Raw genomic sequence first — 19,610 nt, forward strand, 5'->3', positions numbered from 1 at the left:
ATTAGCGATTTTTTCTTCTGTAAAAATGTTTCTGAAATGTTACACTGTCTGTAAGAAATTATGCAACTAAATGTAGATTGTCAAGAGGGGAGGAAGAAGGAACTCAGTGACTGAGATACAGAAGTGGAAAGACTAATTGCACAAATATAACTTCAATTTCGTATCACATGAATGCATTAACTATCAAGATAAAGAAAGAAACAAAGGAAGAGGGAGGGAGGGAGGGAGGTGGGAAGTAAGGGAGGAAGGAAGGAAGTAACACACACACACATACACACACACACACACACACCCAAGAGACTCCTGGGACTACAAAGTGCCATTTATACTGGGAGTGAGGAAAACAAACATTTGATTGTACTCACTAGCTGCAGACTGCAGAGAACAATCCAGCCCTGATTCATTTGGGGACACAAAAAAATCTATCTTTCAGGGATTGTGATGAGCAAAGGGGATTATAATATTCCTGTAAGAGCTTTTATGAAAAGATTCAAAATTGGGCTATTGTCATTTTTTGTACAGACGAAGGTACAGTACACATAGATGGTGGTTTTGTTAGGACTTTTTAGATCACTTCTCCCAATTATAGGGGATGAGATCTTAGGTATTTTCTTAGAACTCTGTAACTTGCTTTTAAAATATCTGATAAATCTTGACAGTACAGCTGATTACAGCCTCTCTTTCCCTAGGACTTCACTGTAGGCTTCTAAACTAGGGGTCAGCATACCATAGCCTGAGGGCACATCTAGCCTGTTTTGTATGGCCCTCAAGTTAAGATTAGACTTACATTTTTATGTGGTTGAAACAAAATCAATATATTTGTGACATGGGTCATTCATCTGAGTTTCATCTCTGGCTGCTTTTGTGCTTTGATGTCAAAATTGAGTAACTGCAACAGAGGCCACATGGCCCTCAAGATCTAAAATATTTACTATCTGACCTTTAACAGGAAAAGTTTGCCAACTCCTGGGCCAAAGTACTTTTTTTTTTTCAGAGTACTTCTGAATAATGAGTTTCATGGGGCAGCTCTCTGGTGGGGCAGACCGACCGCACCCTTGTCTTTTGCCAAGAAACCTCCTAGTGCTTTCCCACTCTGACACTGGGCTCAGTCACATGATTTGCTTTGACCAATGGGAGTTGAAGAGACAGTAGAGGCTTGAACTGGGGTTGCTCCCTACAGCTTGATTTCCTGCTTCTCTGCCCACTATCTAGTCAACCGACCCAGGCAAGCCTGCTGGACAATAAGTCATGTGAAGCAGAGTCATTCTAGCACAGGTCAGCCTAGGTTAGCCAGAAGTCAATGATCTCAAGATCAAGACAGCTGCCTGGCTGACCCTCAGCTGACCACAGACACATGTGTAAGCCCAGCGAAAACTACCCAAACCCAGCCAGATGAGCTGAGCCCCAACACTCAAGAGCCATGCCACTGAAGTGTGGTGGTGGGTCTGTTACACGCGACTATTCCGGCAATAGAAAACTGATACTACGGGCACACGAATGTTTAAAATTTCTTTTGCCAAAAGAGGCTAGGGAACATTTCACTCTCCTGAGGACAATTCTGGGTTCTGACGGGGGAAAGACTGAATAAAACATGGAAGTCTGAAACTCCAGAGATGGGGGTGGGGCATCAGATCACATCTTGATTTTCTGCAAAACTATCTTGTACTCACAATGGGATTCAAGGAATACCCATATCTGCTCTGTGGCTCAATTTGCCCACTGGACCAAGTAGACGCTAAGGCTAGGCTAGCCTAGGACTTGGCATTCCTCTTAACCACAGAGGGATTGAGCAAGGCAGAGACTCCATCATTTATGGAAAAGAATTTATTTCCTATTTATACAATGTAAAAAAAAGTACCTTGGGTATAAACTCTAAATGTCTGAGGTGTGCTCAGTCAGGAGCCCAGAAAAGTCACTCCTTGCATCCTTCAATCATCAGTGTGCAGTGCAAACAGAGCCAGGGCTGGGAGCTCCTCCTGTACTAGCATCAGTGGAAAGTTCCCTTGGGAAAAAGCCACAGAGCCCTTGGTGAGGAAGAGGGGCAGAGAGAGGGAAGGAAAGGCGGCAGGACTGAGGAAGGAGGCTGGGAAGGAATGGTGTTCAGGAGTCTGTACTGGGGACACTTTAATTTGCTAGAGGGAGGCTCCTCCTCTTCACCTGCTGCACACTGACTGGCCGGGGCCTGTCCTCGGAATGTCAAGCCACTTCCTAGCACACAGGCCGACTGCCCCTCTGCAGAGCCCCCAGTATGACTTCTGTCAGAAAGGAAAGGTGTTCATCGATGTGACAGAAAACGGTCACCTTCGAACTTGCATGAACTCCTTGCGCAGCCATAAAGAGTCCTGGTAGAAGCGAGGATCGCCCAGCCTCACAGCTGTCCGTTTGTAGAAGTAACAGTACAACACTGCCGCTGTGGAGAATAAATAGGAAAGGAGAGTCAGGGATGCACCTGAGTATTTGTTTCAGGGGAAGAACATGACCAGACGAGGCTGAGGGGCCCAGTCCCATGATTTCCCAGTGACTCCCAGAAAGGGCAGAGGGCAGTGGTCTCTCCTGGTCTTGGCATGGCTGTTCCACTCCTCTCATGCTGGTTGTGATGGGCTGGGAAGCTAGGATCAAGGCCCTCACTGCCAGAGCCAGAGGTGGGACCGAACTGAGGCCTGAGGTTGTTCTGGTTCTTACCTAGCCTCTGGAATACAAACAATGTTTGAAGTCCATCTGTCCAGACAAAGAGGTTGGAGTTTTTCCAGCGTAAGTTCTAAAGGAGACATGAATAGACAGAGAAAGGTGAATGGCCAGATGATGCCCTGACATCTCCAGCCTGGTGAGCTGCAGATGCTGCTTGATTTAGTATCAGACTCATCTCACCCCCTTCTTTCTTTCCACAAGCCAAAGGACTGTTTCTCAAACAAGCTTCAACAAGTGCCCTTGTTTTTTGCTGCAGAGGAAGTAATTCTTTTAACCCTGAGGGAGTAAGTTTGAACTAAGCCATTTATTTCCTTTCATCCCATTGCATTGGCCAATAAGAAATGATACACATTATCTCAGGAGTTCAGCATGGTCTGTTTTGCCTTGGAAATCTGAGGCTTGGTTCCTGGCAGATAAAGGCTTGGTGCACTCAGGGTTTAATCAGATTAGCAGTTTCACAGTACAAAGCCAGGGCTATTTTGGCTCTAGGAACCTGAGCAGAGACAATCCTCTCTGGGAAGCACCTTGAGGCTTTGGCACTGTGCTGCTTCTTCCCTGCGAGTTCTTGTTCTCTCTGTGGAATCACAGGGGCAACCTAATGGGAGGTTTAGTCTGAGAACATGCCTTTAGTAAAGAAATGACTAGAGAACACTGAGGTTTTAATGTGTTCCATTAAATGAGTACAAAGAAACACATGAGATACCCACATAGAATTTGTGGAGCAGAAGAAATTTGAAGGCGTTCCCTGGTGCCCCAGTGGTTAGGACTCCACACTTCCAATGCAGGGAGCATGGGTTTGATCCCTGGTCGGGGCACTAAGAGCCCATAAGTCACTCAGTGCGGCAAAAAAAACCAAAACAAAACATGAGAAACAAAAAAGAAATCTGAAACCATGAAAACTGGATCTGCTTCAGGCTTATGTTAGAACCAGAGGGAGGCATCTCGGAGGCACGTTCTCTTAATGTAAGTGATGGGGACATAGCAGAGGGCTCGTGGCACTCCTGCCTGGCTATTTCCCATGGGACACTGATGCCTAAGGATAGCCTGTATCAACATGCACCTGCCCAAACAGCTAATGATGGAACAGATTCAACTTCCTGTTTTAACCTGCAGGTCTTTGGGGGCAAAATGAATCAAACATTCCACAAATGCACCTGGACTCCTGGATACGGCTGTTCTTCAACACATAAGGTTGAGAAAAAGTGCCTTATGAAATTCTCATGTGTTGAGCTCCAGGCTGGACCACATTCATTTCACGTGTTTCTTATCAAGGATTCTGTGAGATAAACATCCAGAGATGCTGGATTCCGACAGATAAGACATTCCAAGTCCTTTAAGGACTCAGAGCCTCCCTCTTACCATGACCCAGACATGAAGAGAGATGCTCAGGGCGAAGTACACAGCTGTCAGGATGATGGTCCCTTTGAACTTATGGAAGAGGAGGTTGACCAGGCCAGCCTGGAAGACGAAGGTGTTGAAGAACATGAGGAAAATGATGATGATGTTGAAGAGGATTGCGATATCCTGGATGCTGCAAACATGGAAAACAAAAGGATGGCCAAATGGAGGCCTTGGGAGCACCCAAGAGTCAGCCCTGAATCCTAAGGGACACCATGAGGTCTGTCCTTACCTCTGAAACCCCCCGAGAAATAGTGTGGGTTTTGGACCCCAAATGACATGAAATTAAAACTACCCGCTACCTGTTGGTCCAATCAGTTGAATTGCAGTCTATGGACAAGGCTTTCCTGCTGACACTCCCAACTCAACAAGCCTCCCCGGGACCTGTGAGAAGCAGCTAGTTTCCTCCTTGTATCCAGAAAATGCCAGCCTTGTCTGTCAAATAACCTGGTGCCTAGTGCCATTCAAGTGTTGGTTCAAATGTCCCCTCTTCAGAAACTTTTCTTTCACCCCACTACCTAAAGTAGCCTTCTCCCCATTCCACATACTTTATATCCACTGTATAACATTTATTACTATTTGAAGTTATTAAAATATTTGTTGTCTCTCTCCACTAGAATGGAAATCCCATCAAACAGAACTTGTCAGGTCCACCACTGCAACTATAGCACTGTCTGGTAGGCTGATGAACATTTGCTGAGTGAAGACAGGGTCTAAAATTGTGGTTTTCTGTTTAGAACTTGCCTCATGGAGACTAAAAATCACTGTGGATGAAACATGACAGTAGGTTCCATCCTCTGGGATGCATATATGTTATCAACATGGTTATTCTGGAAATTTCCTGGTGGTTCAGTGGTTATGAATCTGCCTTCCAATGCAGGGGATGCAGGTTTAATCCTGGTCAGGGAACTAAGATCCCACATGCCACAGGGCAACTAGAGAGCCCATGCTGCAACGAAAACCCAGAACAGCCAAAAAAAAAAAAAGATTATTTTTACTCAGGGCCAGGGCAGGGAAAGCACTGAGTCCTAACCCCTGGACTGCCAGGAAGTCCCTGATAACCCCTTTACCTGACATTTTGCAACCCTGTTTCACGGCACTGTAAGACACTTTCTACTCACAGATGGAGATGACAGTGTCAACAATCTGACCCTCATTTTCTATGTGCACTGCTTCCTGTGTTCCAAACCCTTGTTAGAAGTATATCAAAGCAGAAGTATCAAAACGGTGTATCCTGTGACATGTCTATGGACCATGGAGTACCCAAGACAAACTGCAATTTTATTCTCCCTGATGTTTCTCTATTAATAACTTTAAAACGCTAAATCATGCTTTTTGGGGCTTTTTGAAATGATTGGGTTGAGCTGCCCAGTCCCACTCACATGAAGAGCACCAGCTGGATTACTGGAGCCATTCGGAGTAGCTCAGAGAAGGAATTGACAAAGAGGTCATAGGACAGCAGCAGGAACTGCAGGGAGAGCACCAGGCTGTAGTTACTGGTCTGGAGCATCTTCCTTCTGCTCTCTTGTGCCCCCAAGGGCACATACCACAGTTCCTCAGAAAACAACTACTGGTCCACTCCCAGGCACTGAGTTCTTCAGAATGGCAGCTGCTTCCCTTGCTCTAAGACAAGGGTCTGTTAAAGGCCCCCCAAAAAAAAATAAAAAGAAAAGAGAGAAAGAGAGATTAGAAATTCAACAGTACAATAAATATTTACTTAGCACTTACTATATGCCAGGTACCATTGTAGGTGCTTGTGATACATCGATGACAAAACCAACAACAACAAATGCCAACTAGTCATTCCTTCCAGGGACCCTCACCCTCAAACCTGTCTCCGTGCCTGGAACCCTCTAAATGTAGAGCTCTTTCTAACCAGTTTTGAGTCCAAAGGAATCTAGAGAAAATACAAAGTGACTGTCTGGTCATGTAGCGATAATAATTCTAATTGCAGAAGCAAATCTTTGTATATCACTTACAATTCTAAGCACTAACATTTAAATCTCTCCATTACCCTTGAGGTGGAAGACACACTATAACTCTCTCCATTTTACAGAGGGGACAATTGAAGCCCAGGGAGGAAAATAATTTGTCCAACGTCATGCTAGTAATTGGCAGGGCTAGCGATCAGATCTAGGCAGTCTGGGTCTGGAGTCTGAGCACTTAACTACTGCACAAAGCTGTCTCTCACAAAACTGACAGCTTTACATGCAACTAGGCAGGAAAGGGCTTCTCAGGTGGTTCAGTGGTAAAGAATCCACCTGCCAATGCAGGAGACGTGGGTTTGATCCCTGGGTTGGGAAGATCCCCTGGAGGAGGAAATGGCAACCCACTCCAGTATTCTTGCCTGGAAAATCCCATGGACAGAAAAGCCTTGTGGCTACAGTCCATGGTGTCACAAAGAGTCAGACACAACTGAGCATGCACATGGGCAGGAAAAACATTGGCACAGAAGTGGTTAATGATGTACGCAGAAAAAGCTGAGAGAAAATAGTGCTCTTCTAAGGTTAAAGATTATGGTAGCGACACAATGGCACCAGGTAAGGGGGGCTGGGCCTATATTTTCATTTATTTCAAGACAAAGAAGCTGCTCTGGGGTTGTCCTATGACCCTCTCCAGCTGGATCAAATCCATAAGCAAATTTCAAAATGTTTTGAAGTGTTACAGAATGATTAAATCAACATATGTAAAATGTTAGTTTACAAACTCTGCATATTTACTTCCTTATTTAATCCTATATCCATTTTAAGAACTAGCTGTTATTATGCTTATAACCCCACTTTACACAGAGGCTCTGAGAAGTTGCAGAACCTCGTCCATCTCCACCTAATGAAGTCCCACTAAGGATGTACAATGTGGTTTTCTCTGAGCCGAGTTTCCTTATTCATTAAATAACATTGATAGTATCACCTATGTACCCGCACCATGATAAACTTGTCAACCAAGATAAATTCCTTTAGTCCTCGAAACTACTCTGCAAGGTGGGAAAGAATTATCCCCGTTCTACAGGCAAGGACAGTGTCAGAGTTCAAGCCGGTCCTCCACGATTCACAACTAGGTGTGATACGAAAGCCCATGCTCTTAACCGCTAGTTCACAGGCCGCCACAGAAGGCTGTTGTGAGGCTCCGTTAAAAAGAACCGCTCACCGCCATCACTAACGGAAAGATGACCATCACCTCGGGTTAGCGTAGCGGTGATCTCGCAAGGTAATGAAGCAGTTCGGTCTTCTCACCGCTATCTGCCGCGTTCTCTCGGTAGAGCAGAGCAATTTTCCCCACCCGTCCCAACCCACTTTTAAATGGGACTGCCTTAGCGAAAGACCAAAACCAAAGCAATTAACAACGAAATTCCGACTTCTGGCCTCTTTACACACTCCTCAACACGGACTCTCACCTCAGAGGCCCAACGTCGGTTGTCATGGGGATATCACCCTGGCTTCCGGAAACCGGTTTTAAATTCCGGAAGTAGATGGCGGACGCGGGCTCAGCCTGCGCCGTGCTGCATGGTTGTCCTCGGCTTTCTCTCCCCGCTCTATGGCCCGCTCGGCCGCCATGTTTGGGCCCCCGTTTTCCTGGGCTTGCCTCTCTCCAGGCCTTCCCAGCGTCGCCGCGGCCTGTTCCAGGGCTCCTAGATCCGGCCAAGGCCTCCCGCTCACACCGCGCGCCGTTTTGCGGAGGGCCAGTCCCTGGCCAGAGGCTTCGCCTCGGCCTGAACATTTCCGCTTCAACGGAATCGTGGGGCTGAGGGTGAAGGACAGGGCCGACCCGTGACGGCGTTCCTGGTCCCCGGTACCTCGGGGTTGGGGAAGAAACGCCAGCGGAAGAACTGGAGTTGGGGGTCAGCACCTTGGCGCCTGAGAGCTGGGGACCCCCAGATCCGGGACTTCATTTCCCAGGCGGCCACGCGCGCGACCGGAAGTATGCGCGCCTATAAGAGGACAATGCGCCCCCAGCTTTTCGGCTCTAGCGCAGCGGTGCCTGGTGGTCGAGACTGTTGCTGAGAGTGTCTCACTGCATCTTTCAGGAGGCTCGGGAGCAGCGGCTCCGGCGCGGGTTGCCAAGAGACGGGTCTCGGAGACCCCAGTCCCCTTGCGTCCCACTGTGGTTCGGGGGTGAGAAACAGTCCGGGCTGGGAGTTCCGGGACCTGGGTTCGAGTGCTAGCTCTGCTACTACCTCGTTTCGCGCTGTCACGACCCCTCTCTCTCTAAGTTTTCTCTCCTAGGAAATGGACACTATTCTCCATGCCCTTCCTTCCACAGGTGGTGGTTGTAAAGCACGAAAGCTCTTCGGAAGTCGCAGTCAGCAGGCGGAGCCCCTCGCCTAACTTTTCACCCAAGGTTCAGTTCAGTTCAGTCGCTCAGTCGTGTCCGACTCCGCGACCCCATAAACCGGAGCACGCCAGGCCTCCCTGTCCATCACCAATTCCCGGAGTTTATTCAATCACCATTGAGTCGGTGATGCCAAGGTTAGCTGGGACCAAGGTGGCCCCGGCGGCGGGCGAGTCAAGGATCAGTCCCTGGGTTCCTAGTACCCTTATCTGGATACTTCGGTCAGACGAGAGCACGGTGCGAAGGGCGTCCCTGTAATCACTCTGGCGCTCAGGAGGACCTTGCTTATCTATCTCCTGCCTGGTATTTAAGGCCTCTCACTCCTGAGTCCCTGACTTTAAGGACGCTCCGTTTGGAAGTAAGGAGTCCTTGGAGCCGAGGGGGAGTCAACCTGGAGTCTTTTACCAGCTCTGCCACTCACCTTGGCCGAGTCACTTTCATAGTTTGGGCCCCAGTATTTTTAATCTGTAAGATAAAAGTTTAGGATTTGAGCTCTAACTGTAGGTCTCAAGATTCCTAAAGCTCCCCACTATTCATCTGAAAAGTGGGAGCAGCCAACAGCCTTCCTATGCCTTGATCTATTTGCACTTCTAAGTGCTTGTGAAAAAGTTTGGAATCGTATGTTTTCCTAAGACTAGGGCTGAGTAGGATATAGCCGTTTTCTGCCCCAGGGCTTGATCTGTTTTAGTGCAGCCTGGGAGAATCTTTTTTGCTTAGGGATTGAGAGTGTATTAGGTTGGAGAGTACAACTCCTTAGATCAGGGTCAACAAACATGACCCACAGTCCAAATCTGGCTGACCTGAATGGGTTTTACATTTTTCAGTGATTGAAAAGAAAAGGATATTTTGTGATGTGGAAATGATATAAAAACTGAAATTTCAGTGTCCATAGTTTTTTGAACACAGCTTGTACATTTGTGAAAGTATTGTTTATGACTACTTTTGCAGTATGTCAAGAGTTGATAGCACAGTTGTGACAAACCATATGGCCTGCAAAGTCTTAAGATATTTACTATTCTCACACTTCACAGGACTTTGAGGACTTTTGTTTTTGAATGTGGCTCTACAAGTGCGGGCAGACTAGGAGCCTGCACACATCCTGAAATCTTAGCACATACTACTCTCTTGGAATAAATGAGAGGATATTCTTAGCATTTGGATGACAATTTTCACTGTGTTCTTTTTCTCTCCTTTTGCTCTCCATTTCAAGCAGAGGGAGGGTGCGTCTGTGTACTCTGAGCAGTAAAACATTCCAACCAGTCTGTCAGGAAAGTGTCCCCATTATCTATTCCAAGTCTGTCCCAGAGCAGTAATCCAGATCTCTTCTAGGGGGGTGGATATGGTCCCTTTTGGATATTTTCTTTTTTCCTCTTAAAAAGGGAAACAAATTTAAAAGTAGATACTAGCCAATGGATGAAGCCTGCTGATTGGGAGCTCCTTTGTGCTAACACTTCCCTGGGAAGGGGGTGATTGAACATCTGGTGACCTGAAACTTCCACTGCTCTTATAGGAACTAAGGGGACACCTCTGAGGCTGGGTAGCAAATCGCTGAGTTCAGCAGCTGAGTCCAAAAGCTTCCAGGAAGCAAGTGGCATGATTTTTCTCCCTCTAACCCCCTGGAAGCTTATATATTTTTTTCCCCCAGAACTCAAATCTTGCTTTCTTAGAGACTCCTGCCACCTTGGATCCCTTTTGAGAGCTCCGCACCTGGTTAGGTGGACATCTGGCATCGAGAGAGCTGGCATGACATGGAATTGGGACCACTGAGAGGCTTGGGCAGCCATGGGGGCCATGGGCTTCAGGGTTTCATTAGTAGTTAGGATGAAATGCTGTAATACTACTAAGAAAATGTTAATAATTTACAATGTCCTTATATATTTTCTCACTTGATCCTCTGGCAACCTGTGATCAAATCAAAAACATGGAGATTGAAATGGAAATAACCCCTCACAGGACTGTCAAGAGGAGAACATGAGATCGATCATGTGTCTTAAGGTTCTGGTGTGATGTCTGTTCATAGCTGCCTTTCAGTAAGTTATATCCTGTTGCCATGGTTTTCTTTCAGATGAGAAGACAGTCCTTCAGATGTTAAGTGATTTGCTCAAGGAGCCTCAGAGCCTAAGAACTGGAGTCCAGGCCACTACTCTGTCAGCTTGTCACTGGGTATAAAGGTGAGGGTCAAATGTTTTATCTCCTTGGGAGTTCTTGGCGATTTTTGGGGCGTCTTCTCGTGTTAGCTGGTTCCAGTTGAGGAACCTCAAGTTCCGGAAGCCATGTGTCACCTTCTTGCCCTGACTCCTTGGGGACAGTGTGCCTGCCTTGAGAGCTGTGTTCATGCTGAAAGCAGGGGCATCCTGTGGCTTTGCAGACTGCCTGCCAACTCTCATGCCCACCTGCCTGGCTTTTAAGAGCAGCTGCTTAGGGGGCTAGGTGTTCACCATGCCTGAAACCAGAGTTGGTTTCTGAGTTATCAGGTATACGTGGAAACTTCAAAATAAACTCTTTGCTTTCTAGATCATGAGTTCTTGCTTCCTCTTTTCTACTCTGGACTTTCCCTAGAGAAGAGAAAGCAGAAGTTTCAGGTCTGGGGACCAGCTGCAGGCTTTTGCCCAATTCAAGATGTGGAGTATGGGGACTGGAGCGAAGACCCCATCTTACCTTCCCATGGGTAGAGGTCACTGTCTGGGGAAGAACTCTGCTGCGGAAGTGGGATCCTGTAACACTTTTCTCCCAGGTGGCCTTGTAATCGTGTGGAGACTGAATTTTGCCTCCTTATGTTAGAATGGAAGGCCTGGGCATTTGTGTTATCTAGGCTGGATTTTGATTTCTGCCCTTTCTTTTTGCGAGGAATGGGAGTATAATTCTTCACCTCTGGTCCTGTGAGGGGAGACCCATCCTAGGGCTCTGGACTTAGCATCCGGCCACCTCAGAGGAGGCCTCTCTCCAGGGCCAGCCCTGGGGCTGAGGTGGCTGCACTGTGCGCCGCCAGGTGCTGGGGTGGCGCCTCACTCTCACTGTTCATACCAGAGATGGGGTCCAGCCTGCCGTCAAGGCTTCATGGGACAGAGCCCAGGCTGGTGGCAGGGGAACCACCCTTCCGGCCAAGAGCAAGGTCAGTGCTACCTCCTCTAGCTGGGGTGTGGGCCGCACCCGAGCCAGCAGGGATGTGTGATCTCCCCTTCCTCTAGGGCTGCCTGATGAGAATGGCGGTGGGATGGTTCTACCTGTCTGTCCTGGCACTGTGCTCCCTGGGCTCCATGTGCATCCTCTTCACCATCTACTGGATGCGGTACTGGCACGGTGGCTTCGCCTGGGACGGCAGCATACTCATGTTCAACTGGCACCCGGTGCTCATGGTTACAGGCATGGTGGTGCTCTACAGTGCTGGTGAGTACGGGTCGGCAGCAGACACGTGGCGTGGCCCAGGCCCGTGTGGGGCAGCGCTCTCCTCTCATCCTGGCCTTTGTTACTGTAGGTTCAGGGCTGTGGGAGGCGGTGGGTTGTCTCTGGGCCCAGCTGACATTTGGAAGAAGTAGTCTTGAGAACTGAGACATCTGAGAAGGGCAACTCCACGGATGTTCTTAGGCAGAGGTTTGCACACTTCCTGTTAAAGGCCAGATAGGAAATATTTTAGACTGCATGCCCTGTGATCTGTGTTGCAACTACTCAGCTCTGATGTTGTACTGTGAGTGACCAGAGACATCACAGAAACGTGTGTGGCCGTGTTCCAATAAAACTATTTATAGTGGTGGGAGGAGGAGAGAAATAGGTGAGGGAGAGCAAGAGGTACAGCGTTCCAGTTGCAGAATAAATGAGTCATAGGTACAGTGTGGAAAGTAGAGTTAATGATTATATATCTTTGCTTGGTGACAGATCATAACTAGAACTGTCACAGTGATCATTTTGAAATGTACAGAAATATCGAATCACTGTGTTATGTAATAGGAAGTAACATAGTGCTATAGGTCAGTTATACTTCAAAAACAAACAAACTCATAGTAAAAGTGATCAGATTTGTGGTTACCAGAGGTGAGGAGTTGAGGGGAGGGGGAACTGAACGAAGGTCGTCAAAAAAGGCACAAACTTCCAGTTTTGAGATAAATAAGTACTAGGGATATAATGTACAACATGATCAATATAATTTTTAACACTGCTGTGTGTTAAATATGAAAGTTGTTCAGATAGTAAATCCATAAGTTGTCATCACAAGAAAAAATTTTTTTCTATTTAATTCTGAATCTGTATGACAAGACGGAGGTTCACTAAACTACTGTGGTCATCATTTCATGATGTGTCTGCAGCAAATCATGATGTTCCACACTGTAAGCTTATGCAGTGCTGTATGTCAGTTATATTTTAGTAAAACTGGAAAAAATCAGTAAAAATTTAAAAATCAGTGCCATATAAAGTATTATTTAATATATATGATTTGATTGGGGTTGCAAAGAGTCAGACACGACTAAGCTACTTCACTTTCACTTTCCGTAAGCATTAATTACCTCGGCATAAAGGAACAAAAGTCATATAAATTCTACAGAGAAAAATGTATAAAACTGTATTGAGAGAAATTAAAGAAGCCTTAAATAAATGGAGGGATATAGTACGGTGTAAGTGGTCTGAAAAACTAAACATTGTAAAGATGTAAGTTCCCCTGAAATTATTTTGTAGGTTAATTTCAATCCCAAAGCCTCAGTGCTTTTTTGTGTGAAAACTGACAATTAAATTACCTTGAAATGCAAAGGGCCAAGATTAATCAAGAAGGTTTTGAAAAAGAGCACAGTTGGAGGGCTTGCTCTCCCATCTAGACAGGTTTATTATAAAGCTACTGTAATCAAGACAGTGAGGCACCTACCGTATAACACAGGGGTTATATTCTCTCAATATTCTCTAATGGCCTGTAAGGGAAAAGGATCTAAAAAGGAGTGGATATATGTATGACTGATTTACTTTGCTGCACACTTGGAACTAACACAACATTGTAAATCAACTATACTCGAGTAATAATAAAAACAGTGTGGTCATGATAAGTGAATAGACAGGTGAGGAAAGGTGGCTCTGTAGAGCTGTGGGACAAAATGTTCTTTTCAATAAATGATATTCAGTCAGTCATAAGAAGAAAAACCCCTTTATTCACAAAAATAGGCAGCGGCCTGGATCTAGCCTGGGGATGGTAGTCTGCCAGCCGTGCTCTAGGAAGCATGAGGGTGAAGCCCCTGCTGGCACAGTCAGGTCCCGACACGAGGGATCTGCTTACTCCTGCCGGGCCATCCTTGCTTACCCTAAAAACTTGTGTCCTTGACAGCTCACTTCAGTTGTGAGAGTTCTTAAAGTTAGATGAAATAATGAATGGGACACTGCTTTTCAGCCTATATATAAAAATGCATACACATGGCATATATTATTTTAATGACAGAACATCAAGTCCATGAAAGCTGTTCCTCCCTCCCCTCCTTTTTAAAAGAAATTTAGGTTTTTGTTGTTGTTTTTGGCCGTGCTCTGTGGCACGTGTGATCTCAGTTCCCTGACTAGGGATCAAACCCATAACCCCCTGCAGTGGAAGTGTGGAGTCCTAATCACTAGACCACCAATTCAGTTCAGTCGCTCAGTCGTGTCCAACTCTTTGCAACCCCATGGACTGCAGCATGCCAGGCATCCCTGTCCAGACCACCAGGGAATTTCCTAAATTGAAGTAGTATTGTTTAGTCACTAAGTTATGGACTGTAGCCTGCCATTATCTTCTGTCCATGAGATTTCCCAGGCAAAGAATACTGGAGGGGGTTGCCATTTTCTTTTTCAGGGGATCTTCCTGACCCAAGGATCAAACCCACATCTCCTATATTGGTGGGAGGATTCTTTACCACTGAGCCACCTGGAAAGTCCAAAAAATTGAAGTATAGTTGATTTACAATGTTATGTTTCTCATATACAGTGATTCAGTTTTATATATATATATATATATACACACACATATATATATATTCAGATATTCTTTTCCATTATAGTTTATTACAAGATAGTGAATATAGTTCCCGTGTTACACAGTAGGATCTTACTGTTTATCTATTTTATATGTAGTAGTTTGTATCTGCTAATCCCAAACTCCTAGTTTATCCCTCCCCCCGCTCCTCCCCTTTATCATGATCCCTTCTCCCCCTTCATGAAGTGATGCCAGGATGGAAGATCCTGGGGAGTTGATACTGGTGTCCTAGCACTTCCTCCTCCCTGTTAGGCAGCTGTTTGGGAACACGGCAGGGTGACTCCCCTGATGCTTGGGTGAGCATAAGGGGAGGAGGCTGAGCCCTGGGACTGCTCTCTCCAACAGCATCGCTGGTCTACCGCCTGCCCCAGTCATGGGTAGGGCCCAGGCTGCCCTGGAAATCCGGCCATGCGGCCATGCACCTGCTGGCCTTCCTCCTGACGGTGCTGGGGCTGCACGCGGTCTTTGAATTTCACAACCATGCAAAGATCCCCAATCTCTACTCCCTGCACAGCTGGCTGGGCATCACCACCGTCTTCCTCTTCGCCTGCCAGGTGGGTACTCTCTGTGCTCCTTGGGTACCCATTGGCTGCCCACTCCGCCTGGGGCTTCCCTGGCATCAGCACCAAATCTTCCTTCTGTTCAGTGCCTGGAGATGGTGTGGCAGGGCACATGCTGTAGGATCGGCAGTTTGAGGGGCTCTGGGAGGTTGGTGGTTCTCCCATTCACCCTGTTCTGCTCTCACCCCTCACACCACCCACTGTGGTCCTGGAGCGCTCTGAGCTAGCTTGATCGCAGTACGTACCAGGCTGACTCTACGTCACCTTTTCCACTACCCTTTTCTGTGAACCAGAAGCAATTCTAGTAGTAGTAGCCACATCCTGATTTTAGGCTTGTACGATTTGGGAGTTTTGTGAGCCAGGATAGGCAGGGAGCAGAGACAAACAAGGACGGCTGGGTTTGCGGGAGGGTGGAGGGTAGCCAGGCATCTCATGCAGGTAGCGTTTCTGTTTGTGTCAGACCACAGGGAGGAGGCTGCAGTGCCTGGCGGAGGGTTGAGCTGGGAGAGATGGGCCAGGGTTCACTGACGAGTAGGGGCTGCTGATGGGTGGTGTGACCCAGCGTGCCTTTGGTCACACGCAGTAGTTGGGTATTTCCTGTGTCCACAGTGGTTCCTGGGCTTCTCGGTCTTCCTGCTGCCCTGGGCATCCATGTGGCTGCGCAGCCTCCTGAAGCCCATCCACGTCTTCTTTGGAGCCTCCATTCTCTCTCTGGCCATTGCGTCTGTCATTTCTGGCATTAACGAGAAGCTTTTCTTCAGTTTGTGAGTGTGGGGGTGCATGGGACCCCCAACTGTAAGGTGGGGGGCAGGAACAGGGTCTTCAAAAGATGGGTCATAGGACCCGACTGAGGGAGGGAAGCCTTTGGGGTTGAGCTCATTCCTGATCCGGACGGTAATGGACTCATCTTTCTTTAGGCTGAGATTGGTAAACTAGTCACAAAATACTTACCCAGCATCAAAGTGATTTAGAACCCACTGTGTGGCAGAAACTATTGTAAACGTCTCAAATTTAGTCCTCCAGGTGCCCTACAGCATTGATAATGTTGTCACTGCCACGTATAAATTAGGGAACAGGGGCACAGAGAGGCTTAGCAGTGTGCCCAAGGGCACACAGCCAGTATGTGGCAGAGCTTTGAGTTAGAGGACTAGAGCTCATGCATCTAAGCACTACCATTCTCCATTTGGGGAGGCAGTGGGGGTGCAGTGAAGAGCAAACAAGATTTGAGGTCACACCTGGGTATAGATCTTGGCTGTGCCATTTCCTAGTTGGGTAACTCAGGACAAGTTCATTTCATGTCTGGGAGCTTCAGCTTCCTCAAGGGTAGACAGCATTCTGCAGACACTAGTCATGGCAGAGACTTAGAAGGTATGTTAATATTCCAGGTTGCAGCAGGCCCTGGGAAGTCTTTCTCATCCTCTGTTAGTGGCATTGGGAAAGAACAGGTAGAAAAGTTGCTCAAGGGCCCATGTTGTTTTTGTCCTCCTCAGGAAAAATGGCACCAAGTCATACTCCAACTTGCCCAGTGAGGCTGTCTTTGCCAACTGCGCTGGGATGCTGGTGGTGGTCTTCGGGCTGCTGGTGCTCTATATCCTACTGGCATCATCTTGGAAACGCCCAGAACCAGGGATGCAGGCCGAGAGAGAGGTATGAGGTCTTGGTCTCCTGTTTCAGGTTGGGCTAGGGCCAGGTCTGGGGAGGGGCCACCCAGTAAAGGCTTGGGCTTTGCCAGGAAGACCAACCCAGTAACGTGGTGGGAAACCAAGTAGCTTGAAAGTGGGGTTCGGCTGGCTGATGGGGAGCACCAGAATGAACCCAGCGCTTCCTGCTGTGGCAAGTGCAGCTGCTCCTGGGAGCCTGTCCGCTGGGGGAACAGGGGGTTCCTCCCCTCCCCAGATGGCTGTGGTCTCACAGGTGGAAGTGTGGCCTTACCTTCCCCAAGGGCGGGCTTGAGCGTGAGGAGGAGGCGTGCTGATTTCTGCTTCTCCAGCTTCACGGCTTATCTAGCGGGATGGGAGCGTTCCTCTTGGGTGTGTGGTGACAGGTTGAGGACTTGAAGCACGTTTTGCCTGTTCTCGGCCATGCAGGCACTGAGGGATGGGGTGTGTCGGTTGAGGGACTCGGGGGCTTCCCTGAACGGTGTGGTGGGTGGACTTGGGGCTCATCCTGCAGGTTGGGGTCTGTCTGAGCAGCTCAGGCCTGGCAGGACTCCCGCAGGTCAGGGGCCATTTTGACACCTGCTTGTCTTTCCAGGCCCTGTTGCATGGCGGGGAGTGAAGGAGGAAGTGGCTCCCAGGAGTAGTTGGTGTGCAGTCTGGACTCCTTCCCAAAGCTCTGCTCTCGCTGGTTGTGGGCCCGTCTCCCCTTGCCTCTGGGTGGGCCTGCTTTCCCACAGCCTGCTGCCCATGTGCTTTCCTCGGTGGCTTTGGCTTCTCTGCCCCTTCTCGGCATTGACTTCTCAGGTCCTCTGTTGACCCCCGGCCTCCTTGCCCTGGCTGCTCACACCGCCACTGCTCGTAGAAGTCAGGTTCGCTTCCCCCACATGCCTGAGGATGTGGTAGGGAATCCTGAGGACTCAGATAAGCTGGGAATTGAGTGCCATCCATATTGTGAAAAGTGGGGGAGCCAGGGCTTCCCTTGGCTTTCCCCTGAAGTTTAGGCTGCCGCCCTTGCTCTTGTAACCTCCCATCCAGCCCACCAGGACACGAGGCTGGGCGGGAAAGCCAGAGGTGATGCTGGAAGGAGAGCGGGGACTGGCAGAGCCGCTTCTGCAGAAGAGAAGCTGAGGGCCGGCTGCTTGCTACTTGTTTCTCATCGCTGCCTTCTGTGTCTGCGTGTCTACGTGCCCTGCTAGCTGCTGCTACGACTGGGCCTGGATCCTGGCTCTTCCCTGTGACTGATGTGCCCGTCACTGCCGCACAGCCCTACGTAACCTGCTCTTCTGAGAAGAGCTGGTCCAGCTGTCCCTCGGAGGAGGAGCAGACCTCGTTCCCTTTCCCTTAGTGGGCCCAGGCTCGCCTGCCTGTCCCCAGGCGGGATCAGCCTCATGCGCTCACCAGGGCCCTTGCCCAGCCAGCTTCCCTCTGTGCTCACCAGGGAACGTGCCAGGGTTGTGGTGCACTGTGCCCAGCAGAGCCCTGGGAGCCCTGGCACCTCCAGGGGCATCCGTTGCTGAGCACCCAAGTGCCTCACTTGCCCCTCCCACCCGCCGTGGCTGCTTGCCTAGCATCAAGTCTCTGGGGTGACGTGAGTGTGAGGGGTTGCTTTTCTCCCAGCGAGACTGGGGTGGCAGGGCTTGCTCCTAAGTGTTGGCACTGCCCTCTGCACACAGGCCCTGCCAGGTCCCAGGCTCCATGCTGCTGTGCTTAGGTGACAAGCAGCAGGACACCTGGTGTCCTGATTTCTGGCAGGTGGCAAGGCTGACTGTCCACCCCACCCCACGTGGCCAGATGCTGGCAAGAGGGCTGTGACTGAACCTCCCAAGCAGCTGAGACCCTCCAAAGGCACTGGGATGACCGCCAGGCAGCTTGGTCACGAGACCAGCTCCCCCTCTTTTCCACATGGGTAGGCATTTGACTTGATTTTCATTAAATGTGTTTTTAAGAAGCAAAGCCTTCTGTGCTGAAATGACACTCTGGAGAAGTGAGCTTGGGCCATTTGCAGAAGCCATGGGCTAGTTCTGACCCTCAGACCTGGGGAGGAACAAACCCAAAGGCACCAAAGGTCCACATGACTGTTTTCCTGGAATTGCATGTGACTGTTGGTTCCTGAACTTGTCCTTAAAAGTAAATGGCCTTTGAGGATTTGGTTATCTTACCAGGAAGGAGCTGTTTCCTCTTTCATTTTCTGGAACATAAGACTTAAAAAGGCTTAAGTGATTTGCCTGAGGTCACCCAACCAGACAACAGCAGAGTTGGGATACGCAGGCCAGGTGTCTGAGGCCAGAGTTTCCTTCCCAGCTGCTGGGTGTGTGCATCTGTGCCCACTGATAACTGTGCCTACGATCAGCAACCCATGGTGTGGATGATGGATGGGGGGACCCTGGGCAGAGAAGGAGAAGCCAAAGGATTGAGGAAGCCTGCAATCAAGTTTGGGCAAGATAAGTGGTCCCAGTGTGAGGAGCTGAGACCACCTAGTGCTTGGGCAGAGGACTTGGAAGGGGCTGGATGCAGACATGTGATGCTAGTAAATCCCAGTGAGTGAGATCTGGATGGTCTGCAGCCTTTATCTTCACTGGTTCATTGGAATCCTTTCTGTGTGCCTTTGGGGCTTCCTGGTGGTTCAGCAGAAAGAATCTGCTTGCAGTGCAGGAGACGCAGGTTCAATCCCTGGGTTGGGGAGATACCCCTGGAGGAGAGCATGGCAACCCACTCCAGTACTGTTGCCTGGAAAATCCCATGGACGGAGGAGCCTGGTGGGCTACAGTCCGTGGTGTTGCAAGAGGCTGGACACGAAGCGACTGAGCACATGTGCCTATGAGGTGGGCACCATTCTTGGTTTTAGATTCTAAGAGGCTAAACAGGCCTGAGTTTATGTGTAGCTAGTTTGAAACAGGACCGGGATTCAAGGTCATGTCAGTGTCTAAACTGAGTCACGCTAATGGCTTTAACTGCACCCCTTTGCCAAGCAGGGGCCAAGGGTGCACTGTACTGTCTCCA

The 19,610-nt window shown here is 48.7% G+C and overlaps 2 protein-coding genes across 8 annotated transcripts; one reads left to right on the forward strand and one right to left on the reverse strand.

The window, feature by feature from the left end:
• Positions 1 to 1,809: 1,809 nt before the first annotated feature.
• On the reverse strand, positions 1,810 to 7,859 carry TMEM138 (transmembrane protein 138). Of its 3 annotated transcripts, none has more exons than XM_061166303.1 (5): positions 7,481 to 7,859; positions 5,469 to 5,722; positions 4,048 to 4,219; positions 2,683 to 2,758; positions 1,810 to 2,410 (listed from the first exon to the last, which is right to left on the reverse strand). In XM_061166303.1, the coding sequence occupies exons 2-5, from the start codon at positions 5,594 to 5,596 to the stop codon at positions 2,298 to 2,300; spliced, it is 489 nt and encodes a 162-aa protein (XP_061022286.1). In that variant the 5' UTR covers positions 5,597 to 5,722; positions 7,481 to 7,859; the 3' UTR covers positions 1,810 to 2,297. The 3 variants fall into 3 exon arrangements, with proteins under 3 accessions (XP_061022286.1, XP_061022293.1, XP_061022288.1); XM_061166310.1 differs by lacking the exon at positions 7,481 to 7,859 and adding an exon at positions 7,264 to 7,453; XM_061166305.1 differs by lacking the exon at positions 7,481 to 7,859 and adding an exon at positions 7,234 to 7,453.
• Positions 7,860 to 7,887: 28 nt separating this feature from the next.
• LOC133072713 (lysosomal membrane ascorbate-dependent ferrireductase CYB561A3) lies at positions 7,888 to 18,563 on the forward strand. 5 transcript variants are annotated; one of them, XM_061166290.1, is made up of 9 exons: positions 7,888 to 8,198; positions 8,347 to 8,552; positions 10,481 to 10,586; positions 11,443 to 11,527; positions 11,604 to 11,802; positions 14,738 to 14,946; positions 15,562 to 15,716; positions 16,443 to 16,599; positions 17,646 to 18,563. In XM_061166290.1, the coding sequence occupies exons 5-9, from the start codon at positions 11,613 to 11,615 to the stop codon at positions 17,736 to 17,738; spliced, it is 804 nt and encodes a 267-aa protein (XP_061022273.1). In that variant the 5' UTR covers positions 7,888 to 8,198; positions 8,347 to 8,552; positions 10,481 to 10,586; positions 11,443 to 11,527; positions 11,604 to 11,612; the 3' UTR covers positions 17,739 to 18,563. The 5 variants fall into 5 exon arrangements, with proteins under 5 accessions (XP_061022273.1, XP_061022262.1, XP_061022270.1 ...); XM_061166279.1 differs by lacking the exon at positions 11,443 to 11,527; XM_061166287.1 differs by lacking the exon at positions 8,347 to 8,552.
• The last annotated feature ends 1,047 nt before the right edge of the window (positions 18,564 to 19,610 follow it).

This window comes from Dama dama, chromosome 2 (assembly GCF_033118175.1).
Source record: "Dama dama isolate Ldn47 chromosome 2, ASM3311817v1, whole genome shotgun sequence".
Lineage (NCBI taxonomy): Eukaryota > Metazoa > Chordata > Mammalia > Artiodactyla > Cervidae > Dama > Dama dama.